General features: G+C 42.0%; 1 protein-coding gene across 1 annotated transcript in view; it reads left to right on the top strand.

The window, feature by feature from the left end:
- lrp6 (low density lipoprotein receptor-related protein 6) overlaps nt 1-25000 on the top strand; it is a 52495-nt gene that overhangs the window by 25512 nt on the left and 1983 nt on the right. The window contains exons 9-24 of the mRNA XM_058772188.1: nt 434-650; nt 1787-2076; nt 4570-4796; nt 6207-6391; nt 9093-9419; nt 15759-15961; nt 16633-16844; nt 17713-17903; nt 18367-18570; nt 19253-19378; nt 19669-19905; nt 19986-20096; nt 21039-21269; nt 22713-22849; nt 23890-23987; nt 24064-25000. The exon at nt 24064-25000 is cut by the window's right edge and continues 1983 nt beyond it. Of these exons, the coding sequence (XP_058628171.1) occupies nt 434-650; nt 1787-2076; nt 4570-4796; nt 6207-6391; nt 9093-9419; nt 15759-15961; nt 16633-16844; nt 17713-17903; nt 18367-18570; nt 19253-19378; nt 19669-19905; nt 19986-20096; nt 21039-21269; nt 22713-22849; nt 23890-23987; nt 24064-24364 (3297 nt within the window). The 3' untranslated portion in view covers nt 24365-25000. The remainder of the gene's footprint in view (nt 1-433; nt 651-1786; nt 2077-4569; nt 4797-6206; nt 6392-9092; nt 9420-15758; nt 15962-16632; nt 16845-17712; nt 17904-18366; nt 18571-19252; nt 19379-19668; nt 19906-19985; nt 20097-21038; nt 21270-22712; nt 22850-23889; nt 23988-24063) is intronic.

Genomic DNA, 25000 nt, shown 5'->3' on the forward strand with positions numbered 1-25000 from the left:
GCACACACACTCTCACTCTTTAAGTTGTGCTGTAGTTAAATGTGAGCTGTGTTAATTCATCTGCTGAATTAAAGCCACTCTGATTAAAATTCAGAGTGACTGGCGTCATTAGTAACCACGGTAACCGTTTCCATGGATACAGGGTTGAGCACTAGCTTCACAGCATTTCCTGTTTATTCAAACCATGTTCTCGATGATGTCGTCTTCTGTTTGCAGAGATGTTATAAATTACCCTTTTCTAAGCTCCGCCCCTCTCGGTTACTGTTGCCAACACAAAGCTTTACTGAACGTCCCACAGGAGAGGGAGAACTGTGCTTTATACACGCATAAATATAAATAATAATTAAAAAAAATTATATAGATATAGAGATATAGATATAGAGAGAGATAAAGCAGTGTTAGATTGCTCAGGAGTGTGTCTGGTGTTCTGCAGGTGATGGAGATGGACGGATCGGGCCGGAGGGTGTTGGTGGATGATAACCTGCCGCACATCTTCGGCTTCACGCTGCTGGGCGACTACATCTACTGGACGGACTGGCAGCGGCGCAGCATCGAGCGCGTGCACAAGCGCAGCCTGGAGCGCGAGGTGATCGTCGACCAGCTGCCTGACCTCATGGGAATCAAGGCCACATACGTCCACCAGACCTTCGGTGAGCCGCTGTGATGTCATTTCCTCCCTCGAGTCACTCAAACCTGCACAAGCTGCTCTCTTCTGTAAAAAAAGATACTTTAAAGAACTCGTCCGTTTCGGTTCCCATTGACTTCCTTTGTGTTTTTGTCCATATAATGGAAGTCAATGGGAGCCAAAACTGTTTGGTTCTTCAAAATATCTTTATGCTCTACAGAAGAAGGGTTTGAATGACAAATGATGATTTCTAGAGCAACTACTTTGATAATCGATTAATCTAACAATTATTAGAACGATTAATCGACTAATCGCCGATTATTTCACTGATTAATCAGTGGACTGATTATTCAGCTTTTGCAATTAGTTAAAATATTGAGCTTTTGAAAATCATATTATAATTATTATATACAAATAAATATATTTGGCGCACAAAATGATATGACAGACAGAGAAACTCTTATTCACCGTTTAATTATCTGCATGAATAAGTGACGCATCATTCTGCCGAACATCATCTTTTGTAAGTCATAAGGATAAGAAACAAAATAAAGGAAAGTGATAAGACGCCTTATTTTTGGAGAAACTATTTTATTCACAACATAATCTCTCTTAAAATACCTTTATAGAGTTATGATAATCAAAACAGTCCTGAGCTAGATCAAGCTTTGCAAACCAAACCATCACTTTAATGTAATATTTGTTTCCACTAATACAAAGATTTGATCATTAGCAGCTCCGCACTGGAGAACTGCTTTATTACAGAAAATCAAGTTGTAATTCTAAATAAAAAAGTGGACTTTGGTTTTTTTATGTTTAATACAGTAAAGCTGCATAAAGTACAGTATAAATAAACGTGACGTCGCTGGAGGACCGGACTGCAGAGCTAATCAGAGAAATCAGATGCGTTCTTAACTGCTGCTTTCTCGCCGCTGTCAGTTTTTGTTGTTTCTGTCATTATTGAGAGGAAAGCGTGCAGCATATATTCACATATTCATCCAAACGCCGCTCAGCAGCTTCAGGTTCGGCTGCGTTTGCTCTGAATCACAGCGCCACACGCTGGCCAAACCGCATTACTGCAGGCCTTACATTAGATCACATGAGATCGAACGACTTGCACATGGTCTTGTGTTTGTGCTGAGCTGGATCTCGTCTGCGCAGGTGTGAACCCGTGTGCGCACGCTAACGGCGGCTGCAGTCACCTGTGCCTCTATAAGCCGCAGGGCGTGTCGTGCGCGTGTCCCATCGGTCTGGAGCTCATGGCCGATCTGAGCACCTGCATCGTCCCCGAGGCCTTCCTGCTGTTCTCCCGCCACACGGACATCAGGCGCATCTCGCTGGAGACCAACAACAACAACGTGGCCATTCCACTCACCGGCGTCAAAGAGGCGTCCGCACTCGACTTCGACATCACCGACAACCGCATCTACTGGACCGATATAACACTGAAGGTGAGGAGACACACAGACATAGACACAGACACACACACACACACACACACAGGCCTGAAGCGCAGCTCCATAATGGGCTCCTTGGAGACGCAGCTGGGAAATAATTGGCAAGTGTTTCTCTGTTCAGGGTTTGTTCTGAGTCGAGCTGAATGAATCCACACTCATTATTAATCGGTCTTATTGTTTTTATTAACCCAGTAAAAGCTCTTTTAGTGTAATTGTAGAAGCGTCCAGCTTCAGCTGCTGCTTCAGTGTCAAATCTTGACTGATTTTGATCAAGTAAGCGTCAGAATAACTGCAGTCATGTCTCCAGATGAACTCTTACTGGACTGAAGCAGCTCAGCTTTACTTGAAAAATCAGTGCGGCTCAAATCTGATCATCAGGATCTTCTGAGGAGCTTTACTTTCACTGTTCCTCAGCGGAGGAATGATCTTCATCTCACATCTTCTGAGGAGCTTTATTTCTTCATCTCTCAATCAGCATTGCATTATATGTTTGGATCACTTTAATCTCATCTTACTGAGACATATTACTGGAGAGAGAGAGCGACCGCTGATATTCTACCCACTGGTTGATCTTTTGCGTCTAACTTTCTCAGTTTGTTGCAAGAGTACATAATTTGGTCACACTTTATATAATTTTTTGCTACAACATGGGATTAATCAATGCGTGCTGATGAACTCGGGGCTTAAAGTTCTCCGGCACCGTGCTGGATCTCCGGCGTGCGGCGTTCGGCTGTGAAAAATAAATAAAAAGATTTGTTGATTATCATGTTCGAGTTCGCCTACCAATGGCATGAGAGGAGCACAGCTTTCACTCTCAACCAAACTAACATTACTAGCCAATCAGAAGTTCTTGCTTTTAGACACAAGATGCACATAATAGTGTCCAGAGCCGCAGCCCTGATGAGTGGAGAAGAAGCCTGGGTCTCGAGCGCGAGGCGCAGTGGTCAAAGATGTCAGTCTAGTCTAGCGCATATTTACATAGAAAAGCTATTTCAAAAGCAGCGGAGCTTTGTAAACGGCTCATAGTGATCACGTCATCTCCATAAAAACAATATGATTGTCAGAACGACATTTAAAAAAGGTCCCGTTCACACATGATCTCTGACGGTAACTGTCCAGTAAAGCCTGTGTGTGTGAGGCGCTGTGTGCTGTGAGTGTGGGTTACTCAACAGTCATCTCCGAAAACTGTGTGCATTATCGCACTAGATTTGTAACGTAAATCATTTATAAACCTATACCAACACAGGAGAATACATCAACATATTTCTATATGCGATTTGTTGTACATCGATTTCAGAATAAACGTTTAAACCCTCGCTCTGAGTTTGTATGTGAAATGAAACGGATTTAAACGTCGCTGAATCACGCTGTAAAGTGAAACATCAGGCCGCTGGCGTCTCTGCTGGAACGCTGTTTGTTATAATAATGGTCTGTTGGTTATGTTCATATTGTAGGCATATTGGTGTGTGGTTCAATAAAACCGTGTAATTACTTGACAAACTAGCTTCCATAACGCTTATTAACAAACGAATAAGACGAGGCATGGCATACACCACATGCTGTATTATATCCAGACTAATAAATTACAGAATGTTTAGCAAACACTGAGGAGTCGAATAAAAAATACATAAATAAAAGAGCCTCCATAGCGTAACGTGAGGAAAACGGCAAAGATTTCCAAAGTAAACTGTCTGTCAGTGACGGGGCTTGCATGTTTTTCCACAAGAATATAAACATGTTCATCTTCTCTGGTTTAAGAAGCGGTCTTTTACTTTACTTTAAATCCTCCGTATGCCATCGTTTCCTCAATATTCGTGTTTTTGCTGCTGCTGTATGGAGCAGACGCGTTGGAGCTGCGTAGATGCGACCACGTAAAATTATAACTTGCACATTCTCAAACAATTGTTGCAAGTCTAGGGTTAGTCTAGAGCCCTGCATGTATAGCGTTTTATGTCAGTATCTGCTGTACTGTTATAAAGATCTCTTTGATTTACATTACACGCATTAGAATCTCATTATATACATATCAGCATCTGAACCAAATTGCATATTTTGAATAAAATTAAACTGTAGCTGCTAGAAGCATGTCAACAATTCAGCTAACAAGCTGTTGAGGAGCTGTGAAAGAGTAGTTAAACTACAAACTACCGAACACTGCGGATGTGTAAGAGTCTGAGTACAGTTTAAATCCTGAGCTTTCTGACTGAAAGAGACGTTTATGAAACATTTACACTAAATGCAAGCAGAAACACTCTGATATTCAGCAGATATTCAGTCCTCAGAGAGAGAGGGAGTGTGTGTGTTGCTCGAGGTCTTACAGCTGCTCCTGCTGATCTCATGTGGAGTATCTGCTCGTTTCTCTAACGAGGCATCTGGGGTGCGACACACCGTCTCTCTCTCTCTGTTGTTGCTGCTGGGGATGTTCGTCTCATTCTCCTCACTTGTCAGCGGTGTGTGTTTGATCTGATGGTTTCTGCTGCTCCTCAGACCATCAGTCGTGCGTTCATGAACGGCAGCGCTCTGGAGCACGTGGTGGAGTTCGGTCTGGACTATCCCGAGGGAATGGCTGTGGACTGGCTGGGCAAGAACCTGTACTGGGCCGACACCGGGACCAACCGCATCGAGGTGGCCAAACTGGACGGACAGCACAGACAGGTGCTGGTGTGGAAGGATCTGGACAGCCCTCGAGCGCTGGCACTGGACCCGGCTGAAGGGTACGTGTGTGTGTGTGTGTGTGTGTGCGCGCGTGTGTGTGTGTGCGCGCGTGTGAGAGAGAGCGAGAGAGTGTGTGTGTGTGTGTGTGTGTGTGTGTGTGTGTGAGTATGCGCGCGTGTGTGTGAGAGGGAGAGAGAGAGAGAGAGTGAGCGTGTCAGTGTGTGTGTGTGTGTGTGTGTGAGTATGCGCGCGCGTGTGTGAGAGAGAGAGAGAGTGTGTGTGTGTGTATGTGCGCGCGTGTGTGAGAGAGAGAGAGAGTGTGTGTGTGTGTATGTGCGCGTGTGTGAGAGAGAGAGAGTGTGTGTGTGTGTATGTGCGCGCGTGTGAGAGAGAGAGAGAGAGAGTGTGTCTGTGTGTGTGAGTATGTGCGCGTCTGTGAGAGAGAGAGAGTGTGTCTGTGTGTGTGTGTATGTGCGCGTCTGTGAGAGAGAGAGAGAGAGAGAGTGTGTCTGTGTGTGTGTGTGTGAGTATGCGCGTGTGTGAGAGGGAGAGAGAGAGAGAGTGTGTCTGTGTGTGTGTCCTGCAGTCGCTCAGGACCATAGACTGTAAAAAGATGGGCGACGCGTCTCCACTTCCTTCCTCTGTAGAAAAGTGAAGCCAGAGCATGTCAGTATGGCTGCTGTCATCTTGCATCATTCGGAGCCAGAGTCTTTGGTAGTGAAGTCCTGCCCAAACTCCTACAGACCCAGTCATGACACCACACCCGCTTTTATAGCATCACATAACTAGTTAGAAGCAAACTTATTAGAAAAACTAACACTTGAACATAAATCAGCATAAGAACTACCTGAAATGATGGAAACCATCTTTGGAAAAAAATTGTGTGTCCCTGCAGCACAGAAGCAGTCATAAGCAGCTCAGCTATATTTGTAGCAATAGCCAACAATACATTGTATGGGTCACAATTATACATTTCTCTTTTATGCCAAAAATCATTAGGATATTAAGTAAAGATCATGTTCCATGAAGATATTTAGTAAACTTCCTACCGTAAATGTATCAACTTCATTTTTGATTAGTAATATGCATTGCTAAGAACTTCATTTGAACAACTTTAAAGATGATTTTCTCAGATTCCAGATTTTCAAATAGTTGTATCTCAGCCAAATATTGTCCGATCCTAACAAACCATACATCAATGGGAAGATTATTTATTCAGCTTTATTCAGATGTATAAATTTCAAAACTTCAAAAAATTGACCCTTATGACTGGTTTTGTGGTCCAGGGTCATATTTGAAGTGTAATTTGATTTAGTTTCTCACGTCTCATTAGATTACACGGAGAGGGCAGGGTTTATCAGCTGGGGGCAATCGAGGCGCTTTGGCTTCACTTTTCAGGACTGGAGCGGCACGCTTGGGTCATGTGACGTGGACTGCGTTGTCTCACGGTCTGCTGGTCTTCCTCTCAGCTTCATGTACTGGACAGAGTGGGGTGGACGGCCGAAGATTGACCGCTCAGCCATGGACGGTTCTGAACGCATCACTCTGGTGCCGAACGTGGGCCGTGCAAACGGACTGACCATTGACTATGCGGAGCGGCGGCTGTACTGGACGGACCTGGACACCACGCTGATCGAGTCCTCCAACATGCTGGGTGTGTATCAGCGGCGACTGTGTGTCTGCAGCAGATGTACAGTGTGAGAAACACATTTATAGCCCGGGGAGCAAGTTCTTCAGCCTGGTTCTCATAAGAGCGCCTGGAGGTTTGGTTTGGGCCTCACGCTGCACATAGTGTGACCCATTAAATATAACTATTAAAATATTAATTAATAATAGTGATAATATTATTGCACTTTTAAAATAAAAAGGGAGTATTAAATAAAAATTTAATTATTTTATAGTAAACTTAAAAATAAAATGAAATTTAAATTTTTTATGAATTTTCATCATTTTCAAATGTAAAATCGCAAGCTTTTATTTTGGTGGGTTTCCAGTAAGTATATGCGCTGCCGATTGAAAAGCTTCAGTGAATGGAATGTCACAGTTTTGCATTGTGCTTTTATAAACCGGAGCATGTTGCCTAGATTTATGCTTTCAGTTCGAATAGAAATCTTATATAGCATTACAGTTTATTGATTTAAGATGGTAATTGTGCATTAACAGCCGTCAACCATATCTGAGCGCAAATGATCGGCCTGAACTTATTTACACAGCGCATTTTTTATTTTGTTTGCGCATGCACATCCGTGCACTTACGCGTTTATAATATAATTGAATTAAACTGTTCGTTGTTAGTTCGTTAGCTCAGGTCTATTAAATAATATTAACAGATGCAACTTTTGATTTTAATAATGTATTAGTAATTATTTAAATGATCTGATATTAATAGATGCTTTGAAGTATTTTTTATTGTTAGTTCATGTTAACTAGTGTAATTAATTCATTTTATGCAATATTCACATTATATATAATCGAGGTTAGGGTTTTATGTACTTGTTATTACTTATGAACAAAAATTAAAAAAATAAATATATGTATGTGTGTGTATATAAAATACATTTTTATAAATCTAGATTTATATAAAATATAAACTCTAATATTATTTCATATATTTGTGTCAGTTGTGATGAGTTCTCCTGATGAGTGTAAATACATATGCATAGCTCTTTATTTAAACCGCTGTATATAGAGTAAATAATGCACAAATCTGTACATAAATCATCTGTTCCAGATTCATTATTATTATTATTATTATTTATTATTATTAAATCTCACTTATTTAAATGTTTTCTGTTCTCATGTCAGATATGTACAGTCATGGCCAAAAATATCGGCACCCTTGCAATTCTGTCAAAAAATGCAACACTTCTCTCAGAAAATTGTTCCAATTGCAAATGTTTTGGTATTCATGTGCTTATTGTTTTTGTTTGCACTGCAACAACACAAAAAACAGAAGAAAAGTCAAACTTGATAAAATTTCACACAGAACTCAAAAATGGACTGGACAAAATTATTGGCACCTTGTCAAAATGGTAAGAAATAATTGCTTTTCAAGCATGTGATGCTCCTGTATTTTGTATTTAGACACACCTGTGGCAGGTAACAGGTGCGGGCAATATACTAGTCACACTTGCAGCCAGTTAAAATGGAGAAAAGTTGACTCAACCTTTGTGTTGTGTCACACTGAGCATGGAGAAAAGAAAGAAGTGTAAAGAGTTGTCTGTGGATTTGAGAGAAAAAATTGTGGAAAAACATGGACAATCTCAAGACTACAAATCTATAAGTCCATCTCCAGAGATCTTAATGTTCCTGTGTTCACTGTGTGCAATATCATCAAGAGGTGTACAGCCCATGGCACTGTAGCTGATCTGCAGACACAGGGTACAACAGTGTCCGCTCGCACCATCCGTCTCCATCTGAATGAAAAGGGACGCTATGGAAGGAGACCCAGGAGGACACCGCTGCTGACACAAAGCCAGAAAAAAACTGGAGTTTGTGACACAACCACAATCCTTCTGGGAGAATGTACTGTGGACAGATGAGACGGAAGTAGAGCTTCTTGGTAAAGGACATCATGGCACGGTTTACAAAAAAAGAAATGATGCCTTCAAAGAAAAGAACACAGTCCCTTCAGTCAAACATGGTGGAGGTGGCTCTGCTGCTTCTGGCACTGGATGCCTTCACTGTGTGAACGGTGTCATGAAATCTGATGATTACCAAAGAATTAGAAAGCTGCGTCTCCAGCAGAGGTCATGGGTCTTCCAGCAGGACAACGACCCCAAACACACTTCAAAAAGCACTCAGAAATGGTTACAAACAAAGCGCTGGAGAGTTCTGAAACGGCCAGCAATGAGTCCAGATCTGAATCCCAGAGAACACCTGTGGAGAGATCTCAGAACAGCAGCTGGAGAAGACATCCTTCAAATCTGAGTGACCTGCAGCAGTTTGCAAAAGAAGAGTGGTCAGGAATCCCAGTGGAGAGGTGTAAGAAACTCATTCATGGTTACAGGAAGCCACTGATTTCAGTTATTTTTTGACCAAAGGGGGTCCTACCAAATATTAAGTTAAGGGTGCCAATAATTTTGTCCAGTGCATTTTTGGGTTCTGTGTGGAATTGTCAGATTTTACTTTTTTTTCTGTTTTGTTTTTTGTGGTGTTCCAATGCAAACCAAAAAAAAAACGTGAGTACCAAAACATTTGCAACTGCAACAATTTTCTGAGAGAAGGGTTGCGTTTTCTGACAGAATTGCAAGGGTGCCGATATTTTTGGCCATGACTGTATGTATGTACCAAGACCACCTTAAAAAACCACAACAAATTCCGCCGAATAAAGTTGATTGTGATGTGATGCTCAGGTCTGGAGCGCGAGGTGATCGCTGACGATCTGCCGCACCCGTTCGGACTCACGCAGTACCAGGACTACATCTACTGGACCGATTGGAGCCAGCGCAGCATCGAACGGGCCAACAAGACCAGCGGGCAGAACCGCACCATCATACAGGGACACCTGGACTACGTCATGGACATCCTGGTGTTCCACTCGTCCAGACAGGGCGGCTGGAACGCCTGCGCCTCCACCAACGGTCACTGCTCGCACCTGTGTCTGGCCGTTCCTGTCAGCAGCTTCGTGTGCGGCTGCCCTGCGCACTACTCCCTCAACTACGACAACAAGACCTGCAGCGGTGAGTGAACGAATGAACACACACACACACTCTCACACTCTCACTCACTCACTCACTCACTCACATATATACATGTCTGGTTTGCTATCCTTGTGGGGACTCTCCATAGGCGTAATGGTTTTTATACTGTACTTACTGTATATTCTATTGTCCTACACCAACTCTACACCTAAACCTACCCCTTACAGGAGACTACAGGCATTTTCAGATTTTCAAAAAACTCCATTCTGTGTGATTTATTAGCTTGTTTACCCGTGACACGAGTCCCCATGAGTCTGTGTGTATTCAGATTTAAGTCCCCACCTGAATAGAAAAACAGGAACACACACACACACACACACACTGAGGGATGCTCATATTTACCGTTTAACCTTTAACCAAAAGTAAGATTTTTAACCGATTAATAGTCAAGTCATCTTTATTTACAGCGCTTTTAACAATACAGATTGTCAAAGCAACTTCACAGTATCAAAATAGGAAAATAGTGTGTCTCTAATGTAAAATGACGAGATTAAACACGCAATTTTCAGTTAAAGGCATTTCATTATTCAATTCAGTGATGTCATCGTCCAGCTCAGTTCAGTTTAAATAGTATCTGTGCAATCAAGTCGATGATATCACTGGAAATTGTGTCCCCAACTGAGCGAGCCAGAGGAACCAGAACTCCATCAGAGACAGAATGGAGAAAAAACCTTGGGAGAAACCAGGCTCAGTCAGGGGTCAGTTCTCCTCTGACCAGACGAAACCCGCAGTTCAATTCCAGCTGTAGCTGAGTCAGATTGTGCAGAGGACTCGTCTGGTTCCCGTGGTCTCGTCCCGATGGCTGTCTAGGTGACGAGGTCTTCACTGGGGATCTGTCTCTGGGGGTCATCTGGGTGTCCTGATCTCCGCTGACGTTCAGGGCTGTAGAGGTCATCTCTTGGTGCTGATCCACCATCTGATCTGGATACGGACTGAGAAACAGACTAGGAAAGAAACAGACAAACATTAGCGTAGATGCCATTCTTCTTATGATGTAACGAGTACATTGTGTGTTATGGGGAGTGTTCCCGGTTCCGGTTCATCTAATTAATGCAGCCTAACAATCCTTTAACGGATTTGAATAATAGAAGCGTATTAATGTGTTATGTGTAAGCCAGGCTAAAGAGATGGGTCTTTAATCTAGATTTAAACTGACCGAGTGTGTCTGCCTCCCGAACAGTGTTAGGTAGACTGTTCCAGAGTTTGGGTGCTAAATAGGAAAAGGGTCTGCCGCCCGCAGTCGATTTTGATATTCTAGGTATTATCATACGGCCAGAGTTTTGAGAACGCAGCGGACGTGGAGGACTATAATGTGATAAGAGCTCGCTCAAGTACTGAGGAGCTAAACCATTCAGGGCTTTATAAGTAATTAACAAGATAACACTATCAGTAAAATGGTTTAAAAGGTGTTTTTTTTGTTTGTTTGTTTCCACAAATGTTTTTGCATGCTAAAAGTAAAAATAATGCTATAAATGCAGTATTTGTTTACTCACGTGCAGTGTGCATAGGCATACAGACATATTTCGTTGAGCAAGCACCTGCTTCACCTTCACTTAGGTAACTGATGTAGTGTACGTAACACAATGGCAAGTGGCAATATTGGATGAATCGTTATCAGAGAGTGAATCCGTGAGTGAATGTATGTGAATTCTGAATGGATTATAGCCTATTGAGCTCCCCTCATAATCTCTGGAAAGCTGTCACTCATCTTACTGTACATCATCGCGATCTCACAAATCAAGCAAGCTTTACACTGCACAGTTAATCTCTTATTTACATTAATTTCTTTGTTTTAATGAGAAAATTCGTGAACGTGTAGAACTCAGCAGAACTTAACTGAACACCGCATTTTGGGTGAGTGGATAGCGTTCGTGAAATCAGCAGATACAGGTGCTGGTCATATAATTAGAATATCATCAAGAAGTTGATTTATTTCACTAATTCCATTCAAAAAGTGAAACTTGTATATTATATTCATTCATTACACACAGACTGATATATTTCAAATGTTTTTCTTTTAATTTTGATGATTATAACTGACAACTAAGGAAAATCCCAAATTCAGTATCTCAGAAAATTAGAATATTACTTAAGACCAATACAAAGAAAGGATTTTTAGAAATCTTGGCCAACTGAAAAGTATGAAAATGAAAAGTATGAGCATGTACAGCACTCAATACTTAGTTGGGGCTCCTTTTGCCTGAATTACTGCAGCAATGCGGCGTGGCATGGAGTCGATCAGTCTGTGGCACTGCTCAGGTGTTATGAGAGCCCAGGTTGCTCTGATAGTGGCCTTCAGCTCATCTGCATTGTTGGGTCTGGTGTCTCTCATCTTCCTCTTCACAATACCCCATAGATTTTCTGTGGGGTTAAGGTCAGGCGAGTTTGCTGGCCAATCAAGAACAGGGATACCATGGTCCTTAAACCAGATACTGGTTGCTTTGGCACTGTGTGCAGGTGCCAAGTCCTGTTGGAAAATGAAATCTGCATCTCCATAAAGTTGGTCAGCAGCAGGAAGCATGAAGTGCTCTAAAACTTCCTGGTATACGGCTGCGTTGACCTTGGACCTCAGAAAACACAGTGGACCAACACCAGCAGATGACATGGCAGCCCAAACCATCACTGACTGTGGAAACTTTACACTGGACCTCAAGCAACATGGATTGTGTGCCTCTCCTCTCTTCCTCCAGACTCTGGGACCCTGATTTCCAAATGAAATGCAAAATTTACTTTCATCAGAGAACATAACTTTGGACCACTCAGCAGCAGTCCAGTCCTTTTTGTCTTTAGCCCAGGCGAGACGCTTCTGACGCTGTCTGTTGTTCAAGAGTGGCTTGACGCAAGGAATGCGACGGCTGAAACCCATGTCTTGCATACATCTGTGCGTAGTGGTTCTTGAAGCACTGACCCCAGCTACAGTCCACTCTTTGTGAATCTCCCCCACATTTTTGAATGGGTTTTGTTTCACAATCCTCTCCAGGGTGCGGTTATCCCTATTGCTTGTACACTTCTTTCTACCACATATTTTCCTTCCCTTCGCCTCTCTATTAATGTGCTTGGACACAGAGCTCTGTGAACAGCAAGCCTCTTTTGCAATGACCTTTTGTGTCTTGCCCTCCTTGTGCAACGTGTCAATGGTCGTCTTTTGGACAACTGTCAAGTCAGCAGTCTTCCCCATGATTGTGTAGCCTACAGAACTAGACTGAGAGACCATTTAAAGGCCTTTGCAGGTGTTTTGAGTTAATTAGCTGATTAGAGTGTGGCACCAGGTGTCTTCAATATTGAACCTTTTCACAATATTCTAATTTTCTGAGATACTGAATTTGGGATTTTCCTTAGTTGTCAGTTATAATCTCCAAAATTAAAAGAAATAAACATATGAAATATATCAGTCTGTGTGTAATGAATGAATATAATATACAAGTTTCACTTTTTGAATGGAATTAGTGAAATAAATCAACTTTCTGATGATATTCTAATTATATGACCAGCACCTGTATGTCTGTGATTGGCTTTATTGCTCAGCGCTGCTGCAAACACGCCATGACTAGAAACTAATGTCCAGTGGATGAAAACTCCAGAACCGCAAATTGACGGGATGTTTGTGATGTGTTTTAGCCGCGGGTCTAACAGCTCACAGGCAGCGCTCCAGTCTATCCAGCATGTCGACATGTTACTAAAATAAAAATAGACACGTACACCGAGGTATGCCTGCTATGTCTGACGTTCTTCAAAGCGCATAGAAGGATTCGGTGTATGTTTTAGTTTTGTCATCTTAATTTGTTAAATATTTATTTGATTCAGTATGTATTTAGTGTGAGCCTATTTATTTTATTCATTATTTATATTATTTTATTCAGTTTTTCTCTTTTCTCAGAAGCGCTGCTGGTGCGTGATAATTGGCGTGAATCCAGGGTTTGCTGTTGCTCTGTATGCTGCTGTTTGCACGTTAAAATAAAATATTTATTTGTATTTTTAATGTATCATCACAGATGCTTGTCCATTCTATTTTTTTTAAAATACTAATTTATTATTCTAATTTTATCGGTTAATGTTCGGATAATGTGCAGTGGTTGTCGGTCAGGAAAATTGACCAAAATGAGCATCCCTAACACCACTCTCTAACACTCTCTCACACACACACACACACTCTCACTCACACACTCACACTCACACTCACTCACTCACTCACTCTTTTTCACACACACACTCTCACACACTCACTCTCTCACTCTCTCACACACACACACACACACACACACACACACACACACACACTCTCTCACTCACTCACTCACTCTCTCTCTCACACACACACACTCACACTCACTCTCTCTCACACACACTCACTCTTTTTCACACACACACTCTCTCACACACTCACTCTCTCACTCACACACACACACACATGTTCGTTTTTGTGAAAAGTGGGGACTCTCCATAGGCGTAATGGTTTTTATACTGTACTTACTGTATGTGCTATTGCCCTACACCAACCCTACACCTAAACCTACCCCTTACAGGAGACTGTGCATTTCAACTTTCCCCAAAAAAACCTCATTCTGAGTGATTTATAAGCGTTTTGAAAAGTGGGGACATGGGTCAATGTCCTGAGATCACCTTCACCTCGTAATACCTGACATACCCTCGTCATTATACACATCTATGTCCTGACTTTTCACAAAACACACACACACACACACACACACTCACACTCTCACACACGCACACACACATATGCATGTCCTTGAGTGTGTCTGGTTCCTGTTAGGTTTGGGATCCAGATTTTCCAAAGATTTTTTGAGTTTGTGGTTCAGAGCTGAGTTTCCTTCAGCGCATGATGGTGTTTCACCTCGTCACGTTGCTCCGTGTGTGTTTGGCGCAGATGCTCGTGCGTTCTCGTACCGCTTCGCTTGGTTTGGCTGGGCTCAGACGTGATTTCTCGCAGAAAGAGCTGCCAGGTCCATCCTGGAGACGCAGAGCCGTTGTTCGAGAATCGCAGGCAGGGAATTTTCTTTTTAAAGCTCTTGTGGTCGACGAGCTGCAGCCAAGTTGGCAGATGCTGGAAACCCTGAGTGTCTGGCTCTGTGTTTGACAGAGTAAAAACAGGCTTTATAATCGCTGCAGGCCGTGTGTGACGCTGACTGTAAACTCCCTCACACTGAAGCAGTAGTGGTCATGTGATCAAGGAGCGAGTTCACATCACACATGCCACAATAATGCACTCGTTTAATCGTGACGCAAGAAATACTGTTTCCAGGCCCAAACCTCCACGCCGCTTCAAGTGCGACTCTCAACACCTGTTTACTATTCACTTATACTACACACACAAAAATAATAATAATGTTATTTCAAATTTAAACATATACTCTCTAATTAAAACTACATAGACATGTTTTAAAAAAAATATTACGATTAGTCGACATTATCGACAACGTCGAAAAAATAGTCTTGTAGTGGAGTAGTGGTTCGATCTCATGTGATCTAATGTAAGGCCTGCAGTAATGCGGTTTGGCCAGCGTGTGGCGCTGTGATTCAGAGCAAACGCAGCCGAACCTGAAGCTGCTGAGCGGCGTTTGGATGAATATGTGAATATATGCTGCACGCTTTCCTCTCAATAATGACAGAAACAACAAAAACTGACAGCGGCTGAGCTATAAAGTTTTGAGTTTAGATTTAAATGCGGCTCATACGACTTACAAAAGATGATGTTCGGCAGAATGATGCGTCACTTATTCATGCAGATAATTAAACGGTGAATAAGAGTTTCTCTGTCTGTCATATCATTTTGTGTGCCAAATATTTGTATAAATTAATCGTATAATTGACATTTGATTTTCAAAAGCTGAAGCGATTACCTTTATTTATTTGTTAAAATATGTATAACTCAATATTTTAACTAATTGCAAAAGCTGAATTATCAAAGTCTACTGATTAATCAGTGAAATAAACGATGATTAGTCAATTAATTGTTCTAATAATCGTTAGATGCAATGGCTAGATCGTTAGCTCTAATTAAAACAGAATATAATTGGTCAAATTTTCAGTTAAATTTAAAGTAAAAACAATATGAAATGATTTTAAAAATATTAACAAAATCTGTCATTAGTTTAATAATGATACCAAAATAAGACTGACGACTGCACACTGTGAGCGTATATAATCACCATCTTTTGTTTATTTTTGGGTTCTGATGACCATTTCAACGCCAGCTATCATAAACGAGTTAACCTCGCACAGCACTATGGGTCAGAAGCGCACGCGTAACGGTCACTGTGTGATGATGAGAGGTTAAATGTGTCTGTGTGTGTCCATCAGCGCCCACGTCCTTCCTGCTGTTCAGTCAGAAGACGGCCATCAACCGCATGGTCATAGACGAGCTGCAGAGCCCCGACATCATCCTGCCCATCCACAGCCTCCGAAACGTGCGCGCCATCGACTACGACCCGCTCGACCGCCACCTGTACTGGATCGACTCCAAGCAGAACGCCATCCGCCGCGCGCACGAGGACGGGAACCAGGTAAGCCTGCATCCCCCGGCTCTCCCGACCGGACCTCCTGCGGCGCCGGATCACATTCCCCAATATATCACGGTAGCGGTCGGTGACTAGGGTTGGGTATCGTTTGAAACTTATCGACTCCGATTCTGCTTATTGATTCTGATTCTTAACGATTCCTAGTTTCGATTCTAATAAAGTAATAAAAACATTTAGATGTCAAATATTTTTATTCTGAGTCTTTTAAGAAGCGTTCTGTTGCAGCTGAATAACATTTCAGAAATCTGCAGCCTACAAGAGGAATGTTTGCCTGTGGTTTTAACAAAAAATACCACATCAAAAGCAACTACACTAATATAAAGTTCACACGTTAAACTGTTAAAGAGAAGTACACTGCAAAACATGATTTTCTGCCAACGGGGCAAGAAAAATAATCTTGTTTAGCCTTTGCATTAAGATTAATTTTCTTACCCCATTGGCAGATATTTTTGCTTGTTTTAAGCAAAAACTCACAAATGTTTTCAGAAAAAGAGATAATATCTTGCGTCATTTTACTTGTCAAGACTAATAAAATAATTCGGTCAGGAAGGGAATCATTCTAAGCGGTCAGTGGGTGAACAGAGAGTGAATATATAGGACTAAAAGAAGCGGTCGCTCCGCGTGACTCGTCTGAGCGCTGTCCTGTTCCTCCTCAGAGCGTGACGGTGGTGTCCGGCGCCATGGGCGGCCCCAACCTCGGCCTGCAGCCCTACGACCTCAGCATCGACGTCTACAGCCGCTTCATCTACTGGACCAGCGAAGTGACCAACGTCATCAACGTGACGCGCACGGACGGATCTCGGGTCGGCGTGGTGCTGCGCGGGGAACACGACAAACCGCGCGCCATCGTGGTCAATCCGGAGAGAGGGTGAGACACGCACTGATCAGGTGGCGTCTGTAGATTGATATTCCAGTCCATGTCTTTAAAGAGTTTTATCTCTTATATTCACCACCTTATTCCTCTCTATATTCTGAAGGTTTGTTCATATTCAGTGTTGTGGAGTAACTAGTTACATGTAACACAATTACGTTAGTTACAAAGTAAGGTAACGCTTTATTTTAAGGTGCCCTTGTTACATGTACTTACTATTATAATAACAATTAATTATGCATAATTAACGCGCCTACCTATATAGTAAGTACATGTTAATATTACTCGGTACTTAACTGTATAGTTATACTGTAACAAGGACACCTTAAAATAAGGTGTAACCCAAAATAAATGTAATTGTAATCAGTTACAGTTACTGAGAAAAAAATGTGTTAAAGTTACTTATGAATATGTTAATGATTACGTCTTTTTCCTTTTTGAACAGATTTAATTGATTTCTTTCATAAATTGCAGTGACTGTATTTAATGTAATCATTACTTTAATAAACTAACTGAAATAGTTACACTACTAACTACATTATAAACAGGGCAACTTGTAATCTCTAACCTATTACATTTCCAACATAAGCTTATCGTTCACAGATTTATACAACATTTTATGTCTAAAAATATGGTGAAAATGTTTGTTTTCTGTCTGTTGACAGTATTTTCTGTTTCATGGAGTGATTAAAGAGAGAAATCCAAAATCTCTTCTGGAGAAACCTTTAATATGACAACAAAATCAGACAAGAATTTACAAATTAGTGACAAATTAGTGCATATTTACTTAAGATAATGCCTCGTTTGCATATTTAAACATAACATTTGAGAAATGGTGTAACTCAGAAGAGTTGTTTCTCCGCAGGTACATGTACTTCACGAATCTGCAGGAGCGCTCCCCGAAGATCGAGCGCGCCGCTCTGGACGGGACGGAGCGCGAGGTTCTGTTCTTCAGTAATCTGGGCAAACCGGTCGCTCTGGCCGTCGACAACGAGCTGGGAAAACTCTTCTGGGTCGACATGGACCTGAGGCGCATCGAGAGCAGCGACCTGTCCGGTGAGAGAAAAAACATGCAACTCAGAGATGATCTATTTAGCTGTTTTAATCATTAATATAAAATCTAAAAATAAAGCATGTCATTGCAATTAGTTTGCAATAAGAGAAGGTGAATGCTCCAGAAAAGAGCCCCACATTTTTTCTGAAGATTTTGGTGATTTTCTAACATTGAAAAGGATTTTCTCTCAATCTAGTTTTAAACTTATAGACAGAATTTGAAGTTTTCACAGATAAAGGAAGGCAGTAGTAGTCAAAAGTAAAACAATTGTACTTAATAATCAAACACTGATGATATCTGTTGGGTTTCTTGTCCAATACTTTTAAAGCACGCTTAGACAAAGCATATAAAAGTCTAAGAGTTTTACTAGAATTTAAGCATAGAAACAATGTGAAGACATCCGAGATCTAATGTCCTCTAGACATGCAGACAGATTTCCTAAACCGGTCTCTGTCTGTCCTCCAGGAGCCAATCGGATCGTGATCGAGGACTCCAACATCCTGCAGCCGGTGGGTCTGACGGTGTTCGGGAACTTCCTGTACTGGATCGACCGGCAGCAGCAGATGATCGAGCGCATCAATAAGGTCACGCGCGAGGGACGCACCAAGATCCAGGCGCGCATCGCCTCTCTGAGCGACATCCACGCCGTCCACGAGCTCCACATGACGAGTACAGTAAGCGTCTCCCGCCGAGCATCATGGGTAGTGCTTCAGCCGATCACAAATCATAGTATGGTTTTTGAGCCACGGATCGGATCGTTTTTCAGATCAGCAAGAAAATAAAAATATTTCAATGTACCTTTGCTTTCTAGAAGCACTTCTTCAAAAGCCTCTTTTAGCCTAAGAAAGAGCAAACATTATTAAAGAGAAGTGAACAGCTACACAAACTACAAGCATAGATGAATACAACAGAACAACGTTACAAATAAAATAAGGTCTGTAGTATTCAGGTACATTACATTTAGTCATTTAGCAGATGCTTTTATCCAAAGAGACTTGCTAATGAGGACAATAGAAGCAATCAGAGCAACGAGAGCAACAGTGACGCATCTCAGTCTAACTGTACACATTGCAAGGTTTTCTTATTTTTTATAAATTAGACCAAAACAAATAGAATAGGTACAGAAATGTAGTAATTAAGTGTAAAGTAACACAGCATTAATGACAGCAGCAGGTATTATTATTATTAGGCTGCTGCCCCTTTAAGACCTGATGCACGGATCCAATATAATGAAACGCATCCGATTTCTTTCTCAGCTGTTCACTTAAGACATAACCGACTGCTTTTACCAGAATGATTGTTGAGATGGGTATTTTGTCATAATTTTATCGTATTTTGTGTGTGTGTGCAGATAAACACCCCTGCACGTCTGATAACGGCGGCTGCTCGCACATCTGCATCGTGAAAGGAGACGGAACCACGCGCTGCTCGTGTCCCGTTCACCTGGTGCTGCTGCAGGACGAGCTCTCCTGCGGAGGTACATCACAGACGCTTGGAGAAACACACACTTCCTCCTGCAGAACTAAATCTGACTCGACTTCTCCATGCACACGGTTTCAAAGCTGAAAATCATGTGTCGAGTTATCTTTAAGGGTTGGGGCACACTTGTATTTACTGCAGTGAGTTAAAGGGATAGTTCATCCAAAAGCTTGTTTATTCGGCTTCAGATGATGTATAACTCTCAATTTAAACAAATTGACCCTAACGACTGGTTTTGTGGTCCAGGGTCATAAAGGTCTGTGATTAACCGCTGGTTGTCGTCCTCAGAGCCGCCCACGTGTTCTCCGGAGCAGTTCTCCTGTGCGTCTGGCGAGGTGGACTGCATCCCGCAGGCCTGGCGCTGCGACGGCTTCGCCGAGTGTGACGACAGCAGCGACGAGCGCGACTGCCCCGTCTGCTCCGACGAGGAGTTCCAGTGCGACAGCAAGCAGTGCGTGGACCTTTCTCTGCGCTGCAACGGAGAGATCAACTGCCAGGACCGATCGGACGAGAACAAATGTGAAGGTAACGATCGCCGGCCGATCCTCGCAGTCTGTGAACCACTTCCTGTCTGATTCACCCACACTTCCTGTCTGTCTCTGCAGTTCACTGTCCCGTGGATCAGTTCACCTGCGCCAACGGTCAGTGCATCGGGCGGCACAAGAAGTGTGACCACAACATGGACTGCACAGACAACTCGGATGAGATCGGCTGCTGTACGTCTGGCTTCCGTCTTAATTCACGCTTCCACAGATCAAGGCCTTTAAAGTCTTAAATCAGAGCAGAGAGTCTTCAATTCAGTCAAATTTCCTTAGTATTATCGTCTTGATTTCCGATATAATTATGCTTAAATCACGACACATTCACTTGAGATGAAAAGTGAAGAAATGAAGCGAGTTTATGATTAAAATAAGAACAGAAATCTGCCAATGGGGAATGAAAACTTAACCTTTTGGCAGAAATTTGTTCTTGTTTTAAGTATAAACTCACTTAATTTTGTATAATTTCTCAGAAAACAAGACTTCTGATGTTATTTTGCATCTCTAGTAAATGTGTCTTGATTTAAGAATCTTTAGTGTTTCAAAAACACTGAAGAAGAACATCATTTTTGAGCAGTTAAAAGTTATTTCGGTAGCACTTAAAGCCTTTTATGTATAATGCGTTATTAAGGGGTATAATGCATTAATTATTCATCATGTGCTTTGTGATATTGTCGTAAAAATTATAACCGAATATAAAATGCATAGTGTAACAATGAACCGATGAGTGTTATAATGTATTAACTGTAGTGACAGTTATTCATGAGATTCCACAATGCTTTATAAGGAGCATTACAAGGCATAATTAATGAATTAAAACTACTTTTATAATGCATTATACATAAAGGCTTTAAGTGTGACCGTTATTTCCATATTCTAGTGTTTGTTTGCAAGGCTTTTCAAAACGTAAGCTATTTTTTGGTGAAATTAAAGCAGTAATGGAGAGTGTGCTCTCTGGACATTTATATTCAGAGAACATTTTGAAGTATTGTGTTGTCTTCAGTTGATTTAAATGTTCTGCACTTGGTCTCGAGAAGGTCTTGAACAAGTCATCAGACCTGTAGAGCGCCGCTGTGTTAATAAAGCAGCAGGTAAGAGATGCTCTGGTTTGTTCCTCAGACGCCACAGAAGAGCCGTCCTTTCCTCCGACGAACACCATCGGCTCGATCGTGGGTGTGGTGATGGTGCTGTTCGTGGTGGGCGCCGTGTATTTCGTGTGCCAGCGTGTCCTGTGTCCTCAGATGAAGGACGACGGCGAGACCATGACCAATGACTTCGTGGTGCACGGGCCGTCCTCGGTGCCGCTGGGATACGTGCCTCACCCCGGCTCTCTGAGCGGCTCGCTGCCCGGTGAGCGCAGAAAACCATGCTCTTGCTTAGCGCTTTTGTCTTATATCTAAATATTCTTGAATCGAGATGCATTTATTTTGCAGGGAAAATGACTTCAAGGGGTAGTTCACTCCTAAAATGAAAATTCTGTCGTTAATTACTCGTCCTCGTGTCGTTCCAAACCCGTGAGACCTTCGTCGGAACACGCATTAAGATATTTGTGATGAAGTCCGAGAGCTCTCTGACCCTCTCGCAGACAGCAATGCAACTGAATTTTTAAAAGGTTTTTTTTAATTTTAGTTTTCTTTGTGCACAAAAAATATTCTCGTAGCTTCGCAAAACTGAAGTTGAGCCGCTGATGTCACGTGGACTGTTTACTGATGTATTTACCGTGTTTCTGGACCTGGGAACATTGCAGTTGTGTTGCTGTCTGTGGAGGGTCAGAGAGCTCTCGGACTTCATCACAAACATCTTTATTTGTGTTCTGAAGATGAACGAAGGTTTGGATCGACACGAGGGCGAGTAATTAATGACAGAATTTTCGTTTTGGGGTGAAGTAACCCTGAACTCTAACCCGTGTTTTCTGAAAAAAGTATCAGAATTTAGTTTAGTTTTTGCTTAAAGGCACAATATGTAAGATTTTTGTTATAAAATCACTTGCACAGTGTGAAATATATTATGCACTTACGTACTTGCGTTATCCCAAGGATTTGTAAATCCAGAGAAATTCCAATTTGAAGTCGTCCCTGCTTCTCTCTAGTCTCAATCCATCGCTCTCCATTGAGTTTGTATTACGGGAAGCTGCCGCCTTGTCATTTCTGACGTATAACTAACAACAGAACAATGTCTAAAAGCTGCTGCGTGACGAGCTGTAAAAACCCAGAACTAGGTTTTTATAAGCTGTCGACCCCCAAAAAATCTCAAAGCTAGAGCACAGCGTGTAATGTTTCATGTTGGGACATTCAGTTTGATCATTTCTCCAACAAAAAGAAGGTTAGGAAAAGATTAAAGTTGTTGTTCAGTGTACATCCCGAGCGAATTCTCTCATCACACACAATAAAGTGCAGATGTTCGTATTCATTCATCAAACCGTGTATAGACGATGTAAATGTTCCTCGCTCGCTTTCTCTGCGTAATTTATTCGCTGTTTGAATAACTGTGGAAGGTACAGGTAATAATAAAATAATTCATTACCTCATCTGTGAACATGATTTGTGAATTCCATACATAAAGCGGCGAAAACGTACATATTGTGCCTTTTAAACAAGCAGAAATATCTGCCAGCGGGGCAAGAAAAATGATCTTGTTTAGCCTTTGACCTAAGATTATATTTCTTACCCCATCGGCAGATATTTTGCTTGTTTTAAGCAAAAACCTACAAAAATGTGATAATTTTTTCAGAAAACAAGACTTAATATATCTTAAGTCATTTAACTTGAGTGCTGACGTGTGTTTCTCTCTCAGGCATGTCTCGCGGGAAATCGGTCATCGGCTCGCTGAGCATCATGGGAGGCAGCAGCGGCCCGCCGTATGACCGCGCACATGTGACCGGAGCCTCGTCCAGCAGCTCCTCCAGCACCAAGGGCACTTACTTCCCTCCGGTCAGTCTTCACTCATGTCAGGGTCCTTATAAAAGTGCAAATTCAGTGTTAAATGGTATAATAAAAATCTTAATTATCATTTTAAGAGGTCTTAAAGTAATTTAACTCCTAATTTATGCCAATAGATGATTGCTAATGATCTACTGTTGATGAATTATGACAATGTTTACTTTGTATTCAAATATGTACATTTCATCATCTTCATGTTAGAATGAGCCGCTGGAAGCAGTGAAGCACTACATTTAGCAGACGCTTTGATCCAAAGTGACAATAGAAGCAATCAAAACCAACAAAAACATTATTTCTAAATAAGTGTGCATTTCAGGCATGTTTATTAAAAAAATATATATATTGGATATGGATATTATTGGTATTTTGGTTACACAATGATCTGCCAAATTTTGCTATAAGTTCAATCGCAGCATATAATCACTGCAGTTAATAGTGTTCACCGTCTGTTTGATTACGTGTAATTTGTAACAAACTGCATGATTTTTACTGTATATTTCTGTCATAGTCTCCACTAACAACCTTCTCCTATATATAATGTACAAACTTAAAATTGTCTGTGAAGCTGCTTTGGAGCGAGTTGTATCGTGAAAAGCGCTATACAAATAAACTTGAATTGAATATTTGGCATTTAATTTGATGTAAATTGTCTCCGGGTCGCCTGTCATTGGAAGGAAAGATAAAAAATACTATTTAACACATTAAGAATATAGATTTGATTAATATCAGCGCGATGATCTGCTTGTTGCCTGACTGTCAGCATTATTGCAAAATCCAGTATTGATAGACCTCTAATTCTTATTGATTAAGATATTAATAGATAAACTAACTTTAGTTCGTACAGTATGTATATGTGAAATAAATATTCAGTTTATTATTATATTTATTGTTTTATTTTAGATTACAGGGTTCCCGCAGGTCCTTAAAGTCTTAAGAAGTCTTAAAACAGTTATATTAAATTTGATTTGTATGTCTGTGGTAGTAAATGACAGCATCTTTTGTAACGAGTCTTTTCTCTCCCATGATTCCAGATCCTGAATCCTCCTCCGTCTCCCGCTACAGTGAGGTCGCAGTACACGCTGGAGTTCGGATACTCGTCGAACAGCCCGTCGACGCACCGGTCGTACAGGTAACGGACGACACGTCACACGCATGTCATGCTAACGCTGGTTTATGATTCAGTGTCTGACTCGAGTGTTTTGTAGCTACAGGCCGTACAGTTACCGTCACTTCGCCCCTCCGACGACGCCCTGCAGCACAGACGTGTGCGACAGCGACTACACGCCGGGCCGAAGGGCTCCGCACGCGTCCAGCGCCGCCGTCAAGGGCTACACCAGCGACCTGAACTACGACTCGGAGCCGCTGCCGCCGCCGCCCACGCCGCGCAGCCAGTACCTGTCTGCGGAGGAGAACTGTGAGAGCTGCCCGCCGTCGCCCTTCACCGAGCGCAGCTACTCGCACCACCTGTACCCGCCTCCACCCTCACCCTGCACGGACTCATCCTGAGCCACGCCCACTGCAGCGGAAGCCCCGCCTGGACTCGCCTGAGCCCCGCCTGCCACCGCATAAGCCCCGCCCTGCACGGACTCGCCCTGAGCCCCACCCACCGCTGCATAAGCCCCGCCCTACACGGACTTGTCCTGAGCCCGCCCACTGCTGCATAAATCCCACCCACTGCCTCGTGCACTGCAAAAAAAGATTTTCGTAGTATTTTTGTCTTGTTTTCTAGTACAAATATCTAAAAATTCTTAAATGAAGTTGCATTTACTTAAGATATTAAATCTCGTTTTCTAAAAAAAGTATCACAATTTAGTTTTGCTTAAAACAAGCAGAAATATCTGCCAGTGGGGTAAGAAAAATAATCTTAATTCAAAGGCTAAACAAGATTACTTTTCTCGCCCCGTTGGCAGATATCGTTGCTTGTTTCAAGCAAAAACTAACTAAATTGTGATACTTTTTTTTTTTTTAAGCAAGAATGAATCTTAAGCCACTTTACTGGTAAAGTAAATTCACCTTAATTCAAGAATGAATTTTTAGATGTTTAGAAAACAAGACAAAAATACTAAGAAAATATTTTTTTTTCAAGTGTAAGCCCCGCCCACCACCCGTTAAGCCCCACCCACCACCCACTAAGCCCCGCCC

This window comes from Onychostoma macrolepis, chromosome 04, assembly GCF_012432095.1.
Source record: "Onychostoma macrolepis isolate SWU-2019 chromosome 04, ASM1243209v1, whole genome shotgun sequence".
Taxonomy (NCBI): Eukaryota; Metazoa; Chordata; class Actinopteri; order Cypriniformes; family Cyprinidae; genus Onychostoma; species Onychostoma macrolepis.